At 50.9% G+C, this 18,519-nt stretch overlaps 2 protein-coding genes across 3 annotated transcripts; both read right to left on the bottom strand.

The window, feature by feature from the left end:
• Window positions 1-733: 733 nt before the first annotated feature.
• On the bottom strand, window positions 734-4,142 carry THAP7 (THAP domain containing 7). 2 transcript variants are annotated; one of them, XM_047827026.1, is made up of 5 exons: window positions 3,382-3,908; window positions 3,131-3,210; window positions 2,563-2,718; window positions 1,649-1,789; window positions 734-1,453 (listed from the first exon to the last, which is right to left on the bottom strand). In XM_047827026.1, the coding sequence occupies exons 2-5, from the start codon at window positions 3,208-3,210 to the stop codon at window positions 889-891; spliced, it is 942 nt and encodes a 313-aa protein (XP_047682982.1). In that variant the 5' UTR covers window positions 3,382-3,908; the 3' UTR covers window positions 734-888. The 2 variants fall into 2 exon arrangements, with proteins under 2 accessions (XP_047682982.1, XP_047682983.1); XM_047827027.1 differs by lacking the exon at window positions 2,563-2,718 and having other exon boundaries at window positions 3,382-4,142.
• Window positions 4,143-4,295: 153 nt separating this feature from the next.
• On the bottom strand, window positions 4,296-12,537 carry LOC125148772 (tubulin alpha-3 chain). Its single transcript, XM_047827025.1, has 5 exons — window positions 12,431-12,537; window positions 8,521-8,743; window positions 7,490-7,638; window positions 6,496-7,176; window positions 4,296-4,691 (listed from the first exon to the last, which is right to left on the bottom strand). Exons 1-5 carry the CDS (start codon window positions 12,431-12,433, stop codon window positions 4,395-4,397), a joined length of 1,353 nt encoding a protein of 450 aa, XP_047682981.1. The 5' UTR covers window positions 12,434-12,537; the 3' UTR covers window positions 4,296-4,394.
• Window positions 12,538-18,519: the final 5,982 nt, after the last annotated feature.

Below are 18,519 nucleotides of genomic sequence, written 5' to 3'. Positions count from 1 at the left end.
GAGCCTAGAAAGCCAATTTCACAGCATTGTGTGGCACTTTCCAGGACTAGAGAGAATTCAGCTATGCTCTTGGGGCTACTGTAGCCACGGCCAGCAGGGAGGTCATGTGTGCAGTTAATCACCCTGCACACTGAACTGTTTGCCACAATCACAGACTCAGGGAAGCCTACTTTCCAGTCAGCTTGAAGAAAAATGGGGACTCCAGTTGAGGCCAGGATTGCTGTCTTCATGCCTGCCTCCAAGTTTCCCCCACCTCTTCTCACACCTCCGGGGACTAGAAGTGTCACTTGCTGGGCCCTTACTGCTTGCCAATCATAGTAGCACTAGGTCAGAAATTGCCATCTTTGTCCGTTTTTCAGATGAGCCAGGCCCAGTGTAAGTGGGTGGCTGGTCTGCAGGCTGGGGTTCAGATGTTGTACCCTACTGACTGCTGGGCAGATTAGGCTAGTGGATAAAAGCCATGCAGGTGTCCTTGTAAAGAGACTGACTCTGGCCTGGGTTTCAGAAATGTTTTCAAAGGGACTAGACTACTTTTGTCTGGGCTGTTTCAGGTACCAAGGAGAGGGTGCCTGGCACTGTTGCTGGCCTCTGCTCACACCATCCTGTCCCTCAAAACCCTGTGGGGACTGGAGTTGCATGAGGTGGGGTGGGCAAAAAGCTGGATTTTCTGTTCTTCACCGCTGAGAGCTTGGATAATTGGGGAGGGGCCCCAGCCCCTAGCTGAGCCAGATAGCAGGGCCTCCTAGAATCCACTTTATTATGGCATCTGGCAGGTCTGGTGGACACAGCTCAGATGGGGTCCTTCTCCAGGTGGATTCTAAGGGGGGAAGAGGCTGAAGCCCTAAGAGGCAACCTCTCAAGTCAGCTCCGGGCCCAGCAGCCCCTCACTCAAGCCATGCTGTTGCTCAGCTGCATGGCAAAGTCCTGCACATGCTCCTTCAGAGTCTGGCGGGCATCTGCCTGTGCCCGCTTCTCCCGTGCCCGCTCTTGCTGCAGCTTGCTCAGCCGCAGCCGCAGCCGCTGCTCTCGCCGCTTGCAAGCCTGCAGCTGGCGCTGGGCCTTGTCCAGGGCATCGAGTGCAGCCTCAGCCCGCCGTTTCCAGAGCAGGGCACTGCCCACCTGGTAGCTGTGCTCATTCTGGATATAGGCTCCGGCTGGGGGTGGGAGACGAAGCATGTAGGCTGAGGGGGAGACAGGCCGTGGCTCAAGGGGGGATGGCTGCCGCTCTGGCTCCCGCTCCGGCGAGGGCTGGGCACTGCAGCCTGCTTCATCTGCCTGGGCACCCAGGGGCCCCAAGAGGTCTGAGAAGGGGCTGCTGAGGCCAGCCTCCAGCCTCCCAGTGGGGGAGGCAGGCAAAGCAGCAGGTGCTGAGGCCTCTTCCACAGGAAAGCAGGCGACATCAGCAGGTGGTGGTGGAGAAAATGGAGTCGTGGGCCCACGGCCCTCAGAGCAGCTGAGAGAAAAGAGAGAGAGAGAGAGAGACACTAATAGGCCAGGCCAAGGCCTTGCCAGACTCTACTTCACCGGCCCACCCTAGTCTACTCCACTGGTTTAGAACCCTGTCCAGCAAGACTGCTGGCACACATCCTAAAGCCCAGTCTCTCAGATTTGGGGTGGGAATGGGGCACCATCCACCCACAGCACATACCGCTTCCTGCATCGCCGGAGCCGGCTGACATCGGGGGGGCCAGGTGGGTAACTGTGCCCCTTGGTCTTGGTTGTCCGGCGTAACTTGGAGAAGGACTCAAATATCGTGGGAACTGCCCCCTCCTTCAGCCTGTGATACCCGCTGTGGGGAAAAACAGCCTGGATGAGGTGGACAATAAGCATTGCCCCCCAGGGCCAGCTGCAGGGCACAGAGCTAGCATGCCCCCAGCACCCCAGATCAGGCTCTCCCATGCTAGCACAGTGGGAGGTGGGTAGGCATGTTGCCAGCACTTAGTTTAGGGAATGCCACTTTAGGTACAATTATACAAATCTCTTTCCTGCAGGGCTCTTCAAAATTAGACGTGTAAAAAAAGACTGTACTAGAACTAGGCTGACCAGCCAAAACGAATAATTTCATTGTGGGAGCGCCTGGGTGGCTCAGTTGGTTAAGCATCTGCCTTCAGCTCATGTCATGATCTCACAGTCCGAGAGCTTGGGCCCCGCACCAGGGCTCTGTGTTGACAGAACCTGGAGCCTGCTTCGGATTCTGCCCCTCCCCTGCTCACGCTCTGTCTCTCTCTTTCTCTCACAAATAAACATTAAAAAAAAAAAATTTTTTTTTTAAAGAATAATTTCATTGTGGATTTGCTGGGAGGACTGGGGTTCTAAAGAATAGCCTTTGAAAAAGCTAATGTTTTCCTCTCCTGTCTCTAGCACAGTTACCCTGAGGGGGTGGGTCTTACTGTCACCGAGGTGCAAAGCTGGGAAAAAGCAGCCACACCGCGTAACCAGGTTGGCCTGGGCTCCAGCCAGTGGCTTCAGGATCGTCCTCATCTGGCCGTACAGCTGCCCCAATCGGCCGACTACTCTGATGCTTCAAACCCTGCCCCAGTGACCACTGCCACAGAGGCTCACCTGATTCCCACCAGCTCAAAGCAGTTCTCCTCGAAGTGCTTGGAGCAGAAGTAGATGTACTCGGAAGCCGGGTCCCACAGGCCCTGGCCGCTGGGGTCCAGCCGCTGGCAGTTGGCCAGCCACAAGCCTCGCCTCGGGTTGTCCTTCTTGGGAAGTCTGCGGAGCCACAAACCAGTAAGCACCAGGGTGCCTGGGCTGAAGCTGCTCAAGCACTCCAGACGGCAAGGACTGGTCATACACACGCCACCACCAGACCTCCCTTCAACCCTGCCAGGTAAACACCTCCCACCAAGGTCCAGATGAGGAAACTGAGGCCTCGAGGAAAGCAACTTCCTTAGCGTCACCTGGCAGGTGAGAGTCAGAAAGCGGAGGGACGCAGGCTGGTGGACCTCCCATGCTTCCTCTCCCACCTAGGCTCAGTCGCACCCGCCCCGCCCCTCTCCCCCCTACAAATACAAGCATCGCGCCAACCAGAGGAAAGCGCATGCGCAATCGTGGCTCCACGAAGAGGGTAAAACCGGCGCAGGCACACGTGAGCCTTCGCGTGCCAGCACGCACGCGCGCTGACCTGTGGAAAGAGATGCCGCGGTTGCGCGTCTCGCGCGTGTCCCTTGTGCAGCAGCCGGCGGCGGAGCAGTGACGCGGCATCTGGGGAAGAGGCGGGAGCTTGGTCGTGGGCGGCTCTCCAGGCCCGGGAGGCCTCGCGCCCCCAGCCGCCGATCCGCTCCTGGCGGCCCTAGCCTGCCGGGTCTCCCCCGGCCCGATCTCGCCCGAGCCCCGTCCCAGCCCGTTCTCCTGACTCCCGTCAGCGGCACTCACGATCTCGCCATTGCTGCGCCGCCGAAGTCTCGCGAGGAGTGGAGCGCGGTGGAAGTTGATACCATAGAGACTCGGAAGAGCGAGGCACTCGACCCAGGGGCGGGGCGAGGCGAGCACCGGAAGTGGCGGGAGCGTAATGTTGCTGCCAGGTCTGCGTCGTCCCACCGTCCCTGAGCGCCTGCGCGGTAGTACACTCGGGCTTTTGGCTTTTCAGGCCAAACTCTTGGCCGTCAACACCTCGGCACCGAAGGAGCGGCGCCCCGGTCGTTGGCGCAGAGTCCCCGTAGTGTATGGGTCTGCTGGCGCGGCAGCGGGAAACCGGCAGGGTCCCGGGATCCACGCCGGCAGCCCGGGAAAGGCTAGACTGCAAAAAGGAAACTCCCAACTAGAAAAAGGGGCCAGAATACGTGATCAATATAACCCGACAAATTCAGTGCCCATAGCTTACTCCGGGAGAGGTGCCATGGGTGGGCGGTGATGGGCAGAAAGCCTTGTTACAGTTCCTCCTGACAGGCACGCGGCTGAGTTAGAGGTGAAAACAAAAAACTTCAAGGAATGAGAGCCTCACAGTAAATAAGTTTGCACTGGGGCGGGGCTGCCTCCCTGGACCCTCCCACAAGACTGGGTGAAAGTAGCCACTCCACAATTTAGAAGACAACCAAATTACTATTCCATTCTTCAAAGAACATCAAGAATGGGTGAATGATTTAAGAAATGCCTAAATTTAAAGTAACCAAAGCATTCTTCCTAATTCCTTCAGCCACGCCTTTTGAAACTTTCTTTCTAGGGTTAAAGTGGTAACTAGACATACAGACATGCTTAATTTTTTGAGAGGAAACATGTTTTTCCCCTGGAAATCCACCTGGAAAAGGCAGGTGTCTAGATCGGGAATTATGGCAAAAGCACAAAGGACATGATGATTCAATATACAATATACAAACTTTAATAGATAAACATATCTTGTAATGTTATCATGGGGATGAAACAAAAGGATGGTTGCCAGAGGCACTCATTCAGTATTCTTCCCCTTCTTCAGCCTCTGCTTCCACGGAATCCACACCCACCTCTTCATAATCTTTCTCCAGAGCTGCCAGGTCCTCCCGGGCCTCGGAGAACTCCCCTTCCTCCATGCCTTCCCCCACGTACCAGTGCACAAAGGCTCGCTTTGCATACATGAGGTCAAACTTATGGTCTAGGCGGGCCCAGGCCTCGGCAATGGCGGTAGTGTTGCTCAGCATGCACACGGCCCGCTGCACCCTGGCCAGGTCCCCTCCGGGGACGACGGTGGGGGGTTGGTAGTTGATGCCCACCTGTCAGAGAAGGGGAAGAAAACAGTCTGTGCAACTTCTGTCAAACCCAGAAATGGTAGCTGCTTTCATGGAAACAAAAGACATGCAGGTGCCTTCTTTGTGCCAGGCAAGGTGTCAGGTGAGCAGGGTGCCGGTTTCCAGACCAGGAAAACTGGGGAAAAGGAGCCCTGGCTCCCGGCTCAGTCCCAAGTTGCCTGAAGGGCTGTGTCCCAGCAACTGAGACACGTGACAGGTGCTCAGGTAACAGGGCTGCTGCTTCTAAAAGGGGACGCTGCTTTGTATTGCTCATGTTATTTTCCCCATAGGCTTCTACAAGATGGGGATTCATTTCTGTAGCTGAAACCTTTTCCACTCGATTCAGAGTACTATGGTTGTATCACCAGGGGAGATCATACCCCCGGTCTCCTACCAAATGAGCCAGCCTGTGCATAACAGGGCGACAGGCACACCCTCAGGTCCTAGGACTGTTGCTACTACTGCAACAGGAGGTGGCCTATGTGTGTGCTAAGTAGGAGAAAGGGGGTGATATTCGAGGGCTGGGTCCAAAAGGGGAGGCATTCTAAGTTTCCAAACCAGGAGACACCACGACCAGAGGTTTGGGCAGGAATACACAGGGTCAGTTAGAGCTGGGGTCGGCAAACTTTGTCTATAAGGAGCAAGACAGGGACGCCTGGGTGGCTCAGTTGGTTAAGGTGTGCAACTTCAGCTCAGGTCGCGATCTCACGGCCTGTGAGTTCGAGCCCCGTGTCGGGCTCTGTGCTGACAGCTCGGAACCTGGAGCCTGTTTCAGATTCTGTGTCTCCCTCTCTCTCTGACCCTCCCCCGTTCATGCTCTGTCTCTCTCTGTCTCAAAAATGAACATAAGTGTTAACAAAAAAAAGAGCAAGGCAGCACATATTCTAGGCTGGGTGGGCCACATGGTCTCTGTCACAATTACTTAATTCTCCCTTTGGAGCACAAAAGCAGCCACAACAAGACACCAATGAACAGGTGTGGGTGTGTCCACACAAAACTCTACGTGGCTGGTCTGCCAACTGTGCCGATCCCTGAACCCAGAATAGGAAGGGCTAGTGAAGGACCCGCTGCAGCAAGCCCACCAGAAGCAGTAAGGTCTGAGCCAGCTAGGCGGCATGGAAAGCAAGGCAGAGGGAAGCACGTTTTCCCAGATGGAAAGCATCGACAGCTTAGCGTCCAAGTACTGGACAAAGCTGAAGAGCTACAGCAAGTTTCCTATTCTGTATCAGATGGAAGACTGGCACAAACTGTGTTGGAGGCAGCCTCTGCCCAAACTTGCCAATCTTACTAACAGAGAAATGAGTATGTTGCCATTTCTTCCAGAAACATCCATGACCATTTTTCGTTAAATCAAATGCTGCGTGGGACATTTAGATTTGGTTTAATTTCCTTATGCCTGAAGAATGACGTGGGATTTAGGAACACTGATGTTTACAGTGATACCCCAATTTCAAATATCCACATCAATTATCAAAATGCCCTTGAAAACTGCTACATTTCTAAGTCCAAACTATTTTTCCCACACTAATTCTTTCACCCGGAAGCGGCAACAAAAATCCTTCCAAAAACTTTCTGTTCTGTTAAAACAGAAAATTCTCACGCAGATACACAATGTGATAACTCAGGAAGGGAGTTCAAATGGCACCACTGAATAAATTATCACTCCGGCTCACTGATTTATGACCAAGGGGCTGGCTGCCATGGAACAGGGCATCCCCTACAAAGGGCATGCTGTGCTTGGTCGGCTGCCTGCTGACCGGTAACACCACTCAACATCACCCAGTCCTACCTTAAATCCAGTTGGGCACCAATCCACAAACTGGATGGTGCGCTTGGTCTTGATGGTGGCGATGGCTGCGTTGACATCTTTCGGGACCACGTCCCCCCTGTACAACATGCAGCAGGCCATATACTTGCCGTGCCGAGGGTCACACTTGACCATCTGGTTAGCCGGCTCAAAACAGGCATTGGTGATCTCGGCCACAGACAGCTGCTCGTGGTACGCCTTCTCAGCTGAGATGACCGGGGCGTAGGTGGCCAGGGGGAAGTGGATGCGGGGGTAGGGGACCAGGTTGGTCTGGAATTCCGTCAAGTCCACGTTCAGGGCCCCATCAAATCGCAGGGAGGCCGTGATGGAGGACACGATCTGCCCGATCAGACGATTAAGGTTGGTGTACGTGGGCCGCTCGATATCCAGGTTGCGCCGACATATGTCGTAGATGGCTTCGTTGTCCACCATGAAGGCACAGTCAGAATGCTCCAGGGTCGTGTGGGTGGTCAGGATGGAGTTGTAGGGCTCCACCACGGCCGTGGACACCTGGGGGGCCGGGTAGATGGCAAACTCCAGCTTGGACTTCTTGCCGTAGTCCACCGACAGCCGCTCCATGAGCAGGGACGCAAACCCAGAGCCGGTGCCGCCCCCGAAACTGTGGAAGATGAGGAAGCCCTGCAGCCCCGTGCACAGATCCGCCTGAGAGAAACCAGAGACCGTGAGTCAGTGCCTGCGGAAGCCACACCGCCGACCTCCGACAAGCCACGCTCGCTTCTTTGCCTCTGCGGGATGATCACACATTCAAATCGTCCACAGCGCACGTGCAGGACGCTCAGGAGCAAAGCAAGGCAGACGTTAGAGATGTACGGACGCACCGAAGCCACACGTGAAGGGAAACGTGGACTCAAGATTCTGGCCTGGGGTTTTGCCAGAGCGACCTCCTGGTCGCAATCCCTGCACACCCTCCCGTCCGGGGCAACGTCCACAGGAAGCCTTCTCGGCACCCCCTTACCAGTTTTCGGATCCGGTCCAGGACCAGGTCGACGATCTCCCTGCCGATGGTATAGTGGCCTCTGGCGTAATTATTGGCTGCGTCCTCCTTCCCGGTGATCAGCTGCTCTGGGTGGAAGAGCTGCCTGTAGGTCCCTGTGCGCACTTCATCTACAAAGAGGACACGTGGGCCGCAGGGCTTCAAGCCTGTTGTCAACTCACCAGGAGGGGTGGGTTTGGGGACCGTCGGGCTCTACCAAGCACGTGCCGTTCCTCGCGGGTCGGCGGCATCAGGGTCTCGTAGAAAACGTCTCTGCGTCATACGCAGACCACAACAGCAATCTATGGCTCAGCAGGTAAAGTCAAGTGGAGGTACAAAGTCCAATCTGACTGGTCCTCAAAGAAGGGAAACCACTCACACCCGCACACAGGTGATTCTGCACGTGCATACGTATGTCCTCCTACCCACAGCTACCTCAAAGAGTGTAACTAAAAAATCGCTTACATACCAGACAGTCACCAGGTCAGCATGACCTTGGCCGGCCAGTCCCATCAGGGCACCCTCTGTGGCCTGCCTCTCACAGGCTTTAGGGTGACATCCTGTCTTCCCCTGGGTGGCCACTGAAAGGTGCTCTCTCCTTGCAGCTCTCCCTGGCAACCACTTCAGCCTTCTAATCCGGAGGAAGCCAACGAATGTTCTCTACTTACCTTTCTGTCAGATGCAGGTCAAGGTTCTCACGCAGCAGCATTTTGGTGTGCGCAGCGTTAAGGAGGGACCAGTGCCTGGGCACCCCGCAGGTGGAGTCTACACAACCACCTGCCTGGGGCTGAGGCGGCCACGAGTGAATCTATTACCAGCCTATGTTTTTCCTGTACGTCAGGTTCTGCTAACTTAGGAGCCTCAGTTTCTCACCTGATGTAGCCACAGGCGTGTACTTGTACACCCCGTCCTTTCTGCAGAAAGGATTCAAAGGAGCACAGAGGGCATGGAGGGGGCTTCAGGGAGGCTCTCCCACTCTCCCGGGAAAGCTGCCCAAGTGCCCGAGTACCTACCGACCACGGTGGGCTCCAGGTCCACAAACACCGCTCTGGGCACATGCTTGCCAGCCCCAGTCTCGCTGAAGAACGTGTTGAACGAGTCATCCCCACCACCGATGGTTTTGTCGCTTGGCATCTGACCATCGGGCTGAATTCCATGTTCAAGGCAGTACAGTTCCCAGCAGGCATTGCCGATCTGGACACCTGCCTGCCCCACGTGGATAGAGATGCACTCGCGCTGGGAACCAGAACACAAACGTTGAGGTCCCCTTGTCTTCAAGGGAACCAACGCTATATGGCATCGAAACCATATTAACACACACATCTACATGTATTTCACATTGTCGATGGCTTTCCCAGACCTTTCCCAGAAGGCTTACGTGACCCTTTTCAAGTCCCTATGAAAACTGAGGTGCTCTAAACCACCCTAGCTCCTAAGTGCCGGACTTAGCCCCTACACAGAAGTGTTTGCTACCATACACGTAATGTCCATGATAAACGCCACACCATACAGTCACATACAGCCACAGTCACCATACAGCCACAGTTATTCTCGAAAGAGTATAGCGATTAGTTTCTGATGGTGTCCTGTCCAAGTAACAGATCAGGGAAGGAAGAGTGGACTTGGACACAGGTCACCATGGCCCAGGTGCCCGTGGTCACCATATGTGTGCCATCCATCTACCCATCTACAGCTACCCTCTATTTTCTCCACCCAGGGCTGTGCTCAGGGAGGCTGACCCATCTGGACTGCATTAAAGGGGCTTCCTTGCACCTGGCTTCTGGCTGCATTAGCCAAGGCAGGCATCAGCAAGAGACTGCGAGGTTAGAGGACAGTGTGGTCAGGGTGCTCACTTCCTGGCTCCCACCCTGCCGGACTGCCATGGGCTCCCTGAGTGTGTTTATCAAGGCCACAAACTTTCAGCAGTCAGTGTTCTTGATAAAGCCACCTTCTCAGCTTCTAGTGACCACTCCCTTCACCTCAAGGCTAGGAGTTCATGGCAACCAGACATCACAAACGGTAGGACACTACACTGTCCTTTGGTGGTTTCCTTAGACTCAAAGTACCTATTTTGACTGTATCCTATCTTTCCTGCCATAAACATAACTGTACAGTCATTAATCATTTGTTCTATTTTAGACACCTTATCCTTACAAATACATAGAGGAGATCAAATAAAATTCAAGGTGTCCCACCTACCCTAAATCCTAATATACAATACCAAGAACTTGAAGTCCTGTTTTTAAGTTTGGCAGGCAATTTTTTTTTATTTTTAAGGTTTGTTTATTATGGAGAGACAGCACGAGCAGGGGAGGGACAGAGAGAGAAGGAGACAGAAGCCGAAGCAGGCTCCAGGCTCTGAGCTGTCAGCACAGAGTCCGACACGGGGCTCGAACCACAGACCGTGAGATCATGACCCGAGCTGAAGTCGGACGCTTAACCGCCTGAGCCAGGTGCCCCCGAAGTCCCGTTTCTTATCACACAAACACCAACTCTCCAATTAGGGGCATAGAGATTCACGTAACGCCACAATACCCTAAGAATCCATCCCAGAAGGAACTATTCAGTTGCAGAAAGAACTTCTCCAATGACAAGGAATGCACTCCTTCAGAGAAGAAATTCATCAACACTCTGGGAAGTCTTTTGGAATCCACACAATCACACCATTTACAGATCAGTATTATTCATTTTGCCTTACTTAAATCCAGGCAGCCTATGCTTCACAGGATGCCCGATTTAGTTTTCTACGGACTCGGCCCTAGTATGATCACAGGAAGCTCTGTACCCTGAGAAAATCCCTCAGGTTTTTCTTTTACAGAATGGGGGCTGGTGTGCTACATGATCTGCAAGGCCACTTCCATCTGATTATCCAATGGAACTAACGAAAAGCAGTCAGAAAAATCATTCCTAGCTTTCAATAGAAAGCCATTAAGAATTCATCACCAACCTCACCTGGATCATTAAAATTTTACCTTACTTTACTCAGCCTTATCTTCATCCTCTTTCTTTTCAAGCTCCAGTCCAACTGCTCTCTTCATATTCTTGGCAGGTTACTTTGTTCCCTATGTACCCAGAAGCTTCAGCTTCCAGACAGCAAATGCGCAGACCTTTCTGCTCTCTTCCTCCTGCCAATTGTTTCTACTGATCCCCTACCCGCTAACAGTCCTCAAAGTAATCACTGGCCTTCTCAGGCCACTAGAGATCCACAGACCTCTTCAGGGTAATTGGAAATTAAAGCCATTTCACAGTAGGACTACTGAGATAACCAGCCCTTTTCACCGTGTTCACATTTCACCGTGTCCACTGATGGTGCATAATCAAACAGTGGGTAAAACTGGGGTGCTTGGGTGCCTCAGTCAATTAAGCATCCAACTTCAGCTCAGGTCATGATCTTACCATTTATGAGTTTAAGCCCCGCACTGGGCTCCGCACTGACAGTGCAGAGCCTGCCTGGGATTCTCTCACGCTCTCTCTCTCAAAACAATAAACTTAAAAAAAAAGGTGGGTAAAACTCTTAATGCCCTAGTACAAATCAAGGTAGTGGCACCAAACTATACCAGTGTTCGTTAGATTCTTCACCCTTATGCACTCACGGTAAAAAGACCAAAAAAAAAAAAAAAAGGGCAATTTCATTTCAGGATATTCATGATGAAGCAAAAAATGATTATTTTATAAAACATCCACCCTCAAGTACTGTGACAAAACGGAAAGTATCCATAAAGCACTTGTGCACCTGCTGAAATACAGCTGTTTGAAGAAATAGCGCTTGTGTGCTTTCAGTTGCCAACTGAACTAGCTTTTTTCACAGAATGTTATTTTCCTTGCAAGAGCCGACAAACTATGGCTATTGCAACTTGGATATCTGGTGTTTATGTTAGCATGTTGTCTGAAAGTAAATAAATATTTTTAAAATTTCTAACATGGCAAATGACTATGGAGATAACCCACATAAACAAAGGCTTTTTGGAGTCCTAATTTGTTACACTGTAGAGATGTCCATGGAGTGCCTCGGTGGCTAAGATGGTTAAGCATGACTCTTGCTTCCCCATCAGGTCATGATCTCATGGTTTGTGAGTTGAGCTCATTGGGCTGGCAGTGCAGAGCCTGCTTGGGATTCTCTCTCTCCCTCTCCCTCGCCCCTCCCCCACTTGCACTCTTTCTCTCTCTCTCTCAAATAAACTCTATAAAAAAATAAATACTGTAGGGGCACCTGGGTGGCTCAGTCGGTTAAGTGTTGGACTTCAGCTCAGGTCATGATCTCATATCACATGAGTTCGAATGCCACGTTGGGCTCTGTGCTGACAGCTTAGAACCTGGAGCCTGCTTGGGATTCTGTGTCTCCCTCTCTCTCTGCCCCTCCCCCACTTGTGCTGTGTGTGTGTCTCTCTCTCAAAAATAAACATACGTTAACATACATACATACATACATACTCTAGGGATGTCCTGGGACCCCAACGTTTGAGAACCACCTTCCAGGCCTCAGGAACCCAACATAACGGCTGTCCTCAGAGACTGAGTCAAGGCCACCCAACAAGTCAAGGTCACCCAGCTTCCAACCTGGCTCATAAAGTTACAATTTTCGAGAAGACATCTGCACCTCCCGACCCCCCTTCATCCGGGACATTACCAGGTTGCCGCTGCCCTCAGGGTTCGCACACCCAGAGAACAAGCGAGAGGACTATCATCTGTTCGTCCGGGCAGCCCTGGGCCTCCCGTGCCCAGCCCAGCCCCCTCTTTCCTCCGATCTCCAGCCCCCCCCCCGCCCCCGCCACACACACACACACACACACACACACACACACACAGCGCCCCGGTCCTAGGATTTGTCCCAGTCTTGCCCCACCCAGGGGCTTCATGTGGCGGGCTTCATCCTCCCTCCTGCCTGGGCCTCTATGAACCGAGAGTGGCCAGGGGGGGCCTCACCATGGTGAGTTCAGCTGCTGCCCAACGCTGTTACCAGACCTCAACCGCTGCCACCGATGCCACGCGCCCAACTGCCGCTCCTGCGCGGTGCACCCGGCCCGGGATTGGCCCGCCGCTGCCCAGGTGCCCATTGGTCCTCAGTGCCTCGGGGCGGACCTAGGCCTGGAATCCCGCTTCTGATTGGACGTTACTTGACTTGCGGAGTATGGTGCTTTCTGATTGGATATGGCTTTGGCGGGAAGGCTGTCGCCTAGCCAAAGCTGAGCATTCTGATGCATCCTCGGATGTTAGGTGGGAGTGGTCACGGTTTTCTCTGCGTGGGACGTAGCACATTTTCGTGCACGTAAGCCCTCAATGTGCGCGTGGCTTCACGTCAAGCTTGTGCTGCCTTCTTGCTTGGAGGCCCAAGCCCACTCACCTGTCTGCTCTTGATTCCGGTCTTTGCAAACGAGACACCCTCTCAAGGCCTGCCCACCATCTACCTGTAACCAATGCAAAGGAGAGCTGCTCTCCCGTGCTTCGCAAGCCAATAAAAGACTTGCACCAAGTTTTTGCCTTGAAGATAGGCTATTCGTTGGTGTGGCACCACCCAGGAGAACGTAAAACCAGTGTTCAACGTCCCGAACTTCCTGATGGCTTATAAACGAGGGGTTTTACGGGGAAAGTTGGGGGCAGGCCGGGGGCCCGGGGGGGGGGTCTCCTGAGAAGGTGGACGCTGTTGATTGGAGGCTCATGAAGTCATGTTCACAGATGTTACTTTGTTACGTCAAGTGGCTTCATCTGGTCCACGGAGGTGTGTTCTATCTCAAGAGACTTGAGATAGACTAACAACCAACAAGATGGATGCCAGCTTCATACCCAAAATCTGCACCCGGCTTTCTTGTCCACCCTTTCTCCGGTGCAGAAAGGCCTTTGCCATCCAGCGCCCAGGAACCAGGCAGGATTTGATTACTTCTTTAATCTGGGGATTGCTGAGTTTCTGGGGACAAGGGAGTTGGAGGCTATACCCCAGGCTCCCCCCGCCAAGGCTGGGTTGGAGTGCAGTGTCCATTTGGGGGAACTTTGGTACAATCACCTGATTCTTCCATTCTGTAAAGACTGACTTAACTTTCTTTGGGATCCACTGTGTATTTATTTCTGAGAAAAGCAGGGTAAAAGGAATTCTGGCATAACCCCAAACTTATCACCAGAATGCAACATCCTTTCTGGTGATTCCCTAGAGCATGTTGGAGCAGACCCTTAACTTCTTACAGAAGAGCGGGGAACTCTGCCCCTGCAGTGGCACACAGCAGGTAGAGGAGCTGGACTTTTTCTGTAGGCCTTGGGAACATTTGGATAGTATGATTAGGTCGGCCCTTAGAAAGATAGCTTTGGGGGCGCCTGGATGGCGCAGTCGGTTAAGCGTCGGACTTCAGCCAGGTCACGATCTCGCGGTCCGTGAGTTCGAGCCCCGCGTCAGGCTCTGGCTGATGGCTCGGAGCCTGGAGCCTGTTTCCGATTCTGTGTCTCCCTCTCTCTCTGACCCTCCCCCGTTCATGCTCTGTCTCTCTCTGTCCCCAAAATAAATAAACGTTGAAAGAAAGATAGCTTTGGCAGCAGGGAGGAGGGAGATGGAAGGAGGTCAACGGAGAGCCAGGGAAACCAGGAGAAACCCTCCCTGCTTCTTCCCTCCAAGAGAGTGAATCCTTCTATCTTAGGTCACCTGCCATAACAGAACACCATGGACTGGGTAGCATAAGTAACGGAAGTTTATTTTCTGGCGGTTCTAAAGGCTAGGAGAGTAATGTAAGGTCAAGTTCTGGAAGGGTTGGTTTCTACGAGAGCTCTCTTCCTGATTGCAGAAGGCTCCCTTCTTGCTGTGTCTGCCTATAGGGGTGGGAGGAGAGAGCAAGCTCTCGGTGTCTCTTCTTTCTTTTTTTTTTTTTTTTTTAATTTTTTTTCCAACATTTATTTATTTTTGGGACAGAGAGAGACAGAGCATGAACGCGGGAGGGGCAGAGAGAGAGGGAGACACAGAATCGGAAACAGGCTCCAGGCTCCGAGCCATCAGCCCAGAGCCCGACGCGGGGCTCGAACTCCCGGACCGCGAGATCGTGACCTGGCTGAAGTCGGATGCTTAACCGACTGCGCCACCCAGGCGCCCCATCTCGGTGTCTCTTCTTACAAGGACACTAATCCTATCAGATCAGAGTCCCACCTTTATGACCTCATGTAACCTTAATTGCCTCCTATTTCCAAATATAGTCACATTGGGGGTTAGGGCTTCAACGTAGGAATTTGGCAGGGGGACCCAATTCAGTCTATAGCACCCTCCTCCACCCTCACGGCTCCAATCATTCCACATACATAACTGAATCGTAGCCTGTATCACATTTTAAAGTACTATTTATTTTTTCTGGTTTTAAAAGTAACACATATTCAGAGTAGAAAGTGTAGGAAATGAAGAATAACATAAGGAAAATAAAAATCATCCCCAAACCCACACCTTATAGCTAAACATTATTAATATGTCAAGGTGTTCTTAGTTTTTTTCCCCTGTGTATATACTTATACATGGGTTTTACAAAATTGGATCCAACAATATGATTTTTTGTTTAGTAACAACTTTCTTGAGATATAATCCACATACCATACAATTCATTTTTTAAAAAATATGTTTTTTCTTTGTAAGTAATCTCTACACCCAATGTGGGGCTCAAACCCACAACCCTGAAATCAAATCACATGCTCTACCAACTGAGCCAGCCAGGTGCCCCACAACTCACCCATTTAAACTGGTGTACAATCCAGTGGTTTGCAGTATATTCACAGAGTTGTGCAACTATCACCACAATCCATTTGAAAAGTTAGAGTAGGTGACTTACTTGTTTAAGTTTATTTATTTATTTATTTATTTATTTATTTAGAGAGAGCATGAGTGGTGGAGGGGTGGAGAGAGAGAGAGAGAGAGAGAGAGAGAGAGAGAGAGAATCACAAGCAGGCTTCACACTGTAAGCGGGGAGCCTGAAGCAGGGCTCAAACCCACAAACCGTGAGATCAGGACCTGAGCCAAAATCAAGAGTTGGATGCATAACTGACTGAGCCACCCAGGTGCCCCATCACAATTCATTTTAGAACATTTTTATCATCTCCAAAAAAACCCATGCTCTTTCGCTGCCAACCTCCAGTCCCTCCCATCTCCTTAGTCCTTGGCAACTTCTTTTAAATTTTATTTGAGAGACAGAGAGAGAGAGAGAGAGCGAGAGAGAGAGCAGGAGCAGAGCAAGTGAGTGAGAGAATCCCAAGAAGGCTCCATGCTCAGCATGGAGACACAGGACACAGGACTCAATCCCCTGGGATCACAATCAGCTGAAATCAAGAGTCAGATGTTCTACTTTCTGTCTTGGTAGATTTACCTATTCTGGACATTTCCTATAAACAGAATCATACAATATGTGGTCTTTTGTGAATGGCTTCTTTCACAGCATCATGTTTTCAAGGTTCATTCATGTTGTAGCATGACACATTCCTCCTGTTACATGATACATTCCTGTGGTTGCATGATCCTTCACTCCTGTTTCTTGTAAACAGCTTTATTGAGATACAGTTCACATACTCTACAATTCGTCTATTTAAAATGTCCAATTACTTTTGGTATATTCACAGAGTTGTGCAGCCATTACCACAAGCAAGTTTAGAATGCTATCATCACCTCAAATTTCATTTCTTTTTATGGCCAAATAATATTCCATTGTATGGGCATACCATTTTTATTTTATTTTTTAATGTTTATTTTATTCATTTTGAGAGAAAGAAAGAGCAAGGGAGAGAGGGAGAGAGAGACTCCGAGGCAGGCTCTGCTCCACCAACGCACAGCACAGAGCCTGATGCAGGGCTCCATCCCCAGGTTCGTGAGCTCATGACCTAAGCCGAAATCAAAAGGCAGTTGCTCAACTGACTGAGCCACCCAGGTGCCCCTATACCATATTTTATTTACCCATTCATCAGTTGGTGGACATTTGTACTTTGTGGATATTATGAATAAACCTGCTGTGAACACATGTTTTCATTTCTCTATGACACGAATTGCTGGGTCTGTGATAAACTACAGGTTCAACCTTTTAAGGAATTGCCAGACAAACCATGTGATTTTTTTTCAATCCTGACTTTCTCACTTAACATTAACCATGTGCTTTTTCATAAACTGTTAAATTGTTCAATGTTCTTTGAACACTTGGCTTTTAATATTTGCAGAGTTCCAATTCTTAGTTAATCAGTCCCCTGTTATTGGGCATCTAGATTATTTCCAATTTTCATATTATAAACAGCCTTTCAGTGAGCATTTTTGGGCATCAATTTTTTTTTGTGAAACTTTTAAAAATATTTATTTATTTTTGTGTGTGAGAGAGAGAGAGCACGAGTGAGGGAGGAGCAGAGAGGGAGGGAGACACAGAATCTGAAGCAGGCTCCAGGCTCTGAGCTTTTAGCACAGAGCCCGATGCGGAGCTCGAACGCATGAACCTACTGAGCCACTCAGGCACCCCTGGGCATCAATATTTTTATGCATCTCTGGTAATTTCTGAGGAGCAGATTAGTCAGACCATTGAATCAAAGGGCATAGGCAGTTTTAAGGCTCTTGGTACATAAAACCTTCCAAAAACCTTGTGTCAGTTTGCGCTCTGGCAAGTTGAGTTTGGGAATGCCAGTCACACACCACCTTATATTTTCATGGTCTCTTGAAGTCACCAAGGCAGGAACTTTGGAGATCTTTGACCCCATACCCAGCTCAACATGTAGCACACAGCACAAGTTCATGTTACGGAAATTAGCGTGAGCAAAGGAAGGCTGCATTAATGCTCTGCATTAACAGAGGCCATGGGATGGAGAGGAGGGTACAAGTGTCTGAATCATCATGAAGACAGGCTCCACAGGACTTACCACCCAGCTGACATGGGGACTCACTGCAGACTCAAGTGATAATAAAGCATCATGAGGCCAAGAACTCTCCACATGGAAGTTGAAGTGGCCAATGTGAGAGGAAGCCACATACCACAGTCACTTAGGGACAGACGCCAGTAGGGACGGGGTGTAGACTGGAGGCAAGTCTTTTGTACTCCACTCTGTGGGCAGCAGTCTTGATATAAAGTGCTGGAAGAATTACCTTCACTGAGATAGCGAGGTCATCAAACTCTCTGTCCACTTGGATATCCTGAGGAGAAACCCATTACAAGGCAGTACATTACCACCTTCTGAGAACTTCGCTGGTTTTTGCTGGTACACACAAGGTTTTGGAGAAAATCCTTAGGGCAGCTTCTCTCCTATGGATGACAATGTCATTAGTCCCCGAACTATGAAAATAGGGAAGGGAAGGGGCTCCGGGGAACTCCTTGGAGTCTGTGATTTTTTGACCTGCAGGTTGGTTGCATAGGTCTGTGCTGTCTGTGGAAATTCACACCCCTTTCCATGTGCACTTTTCAGCATAAACGTTATTCCTCAATAACAAATGAAAAGGCACGGGGAGTGAGGGGAAAGATACTAGCACCAATAGTGTCTTTCTCTACATAGGCCTTTTCTGTGGGGTCTGCTACCGCATCCCATCTTCACAATCATTCTGGGTGAGAGATTTTAGCCTCATTTCACAGAAAGACCAGGCTGAGCCCTGGGAATGGTTTTACAAGAACTGTAAGGATTTAGAAGTATGTCCCTTACAGTTATTTATTTTTGAGAGACAGAGAGACAGAGCACAAGCAGGGGATGGGCAGAGAGAGAAGGAGACACGGAATCCGAAGCAGGCTCCAGGCTCTGAGCTGTCAGCCCAGAGCCCGACGCCGGGCTCGAACTCACAAACCGTGAGATGCAAGTCAGACTTCGTGAGCCGAAGTCAGATGCTCAACGAGCTGAGCCACTCAGGTGCCCCGAAGTATTTCCCTTAAAACTGAGAAGATCTAGGCTAGGGAGATTAGACTAATAACAGTCAAGGAATAGGAAAATGGAACATTGCATCTAGACAGGTGTTGCTCTCCAATTCAGAAGATCCCATGTTGATGGACTCAGGATTTGGTCCCAGGCCTGATTCCAAAGTCTGTGGTGTTTCTGTTATGCTAAAAGCT

This window comes from Prionailurus viverrinus, chromosome D3, assembly GCF_022837055.1.
Source record: "Prionailurus viverrinus isolate Anna chromosome D3, UM_Priviv_1.0, whole genome shotgun sequence".
Taxonomy (NCBI): domain Eukaryota; kingdom Metazoa; phylum Chordata; class Mammalia; order Carnivora; family Felidae; genus Prionailurus; species Prionailurus viverrinus.
Note: the sequence above shows the minus strand (reverse complement) of the source record. Positions and strands in the feature narration are given on the sequence as shown.

Excerpts from the sequence above, each read along its gene's own strand:
- THAP7 (XM_047827026.1), bottom strand. The coding sequence starts at position 3,210 with ATGCCGCGTCACTGCTCCGCCGCCGGCTGCTGCACAAGGGACACGCGC. Across the intron at positions 1,790-2,562 it reads TTTGAGCTGGTGGGAATCAG|CGGGTATCACAGGCTGAAGG; the intron begins GTGAGCCTCTGT and ends TTTTCCCCACAG. Across the intron at positions 1,454-1,648 it reads CTCCGGCGATGCAGGAAGCG|CTGCTCTGAGGGCCGTGGGC; the intron begins GTATGTGCTGTG and ends CTTTTCTCTCAG.
- LOC125148772 (XM_047827025.1), bottom strand. Across the intron at positions 7,639-8,520 it reads CCTGGAGCCCACCGTGGTCG|ATGAAGTGCGCACAGGGACC; the intron begins GTAGGTACTCGG and ends TCCTCTTTGTAG. Across the intron at positions 4,692-6,495 it reads GGTGCCCAACTGGATTTAAG|GTGGGCATCAACTACCAACC; the intron begins GTAGGACTGGGT and ends CTTCTCTGACAG.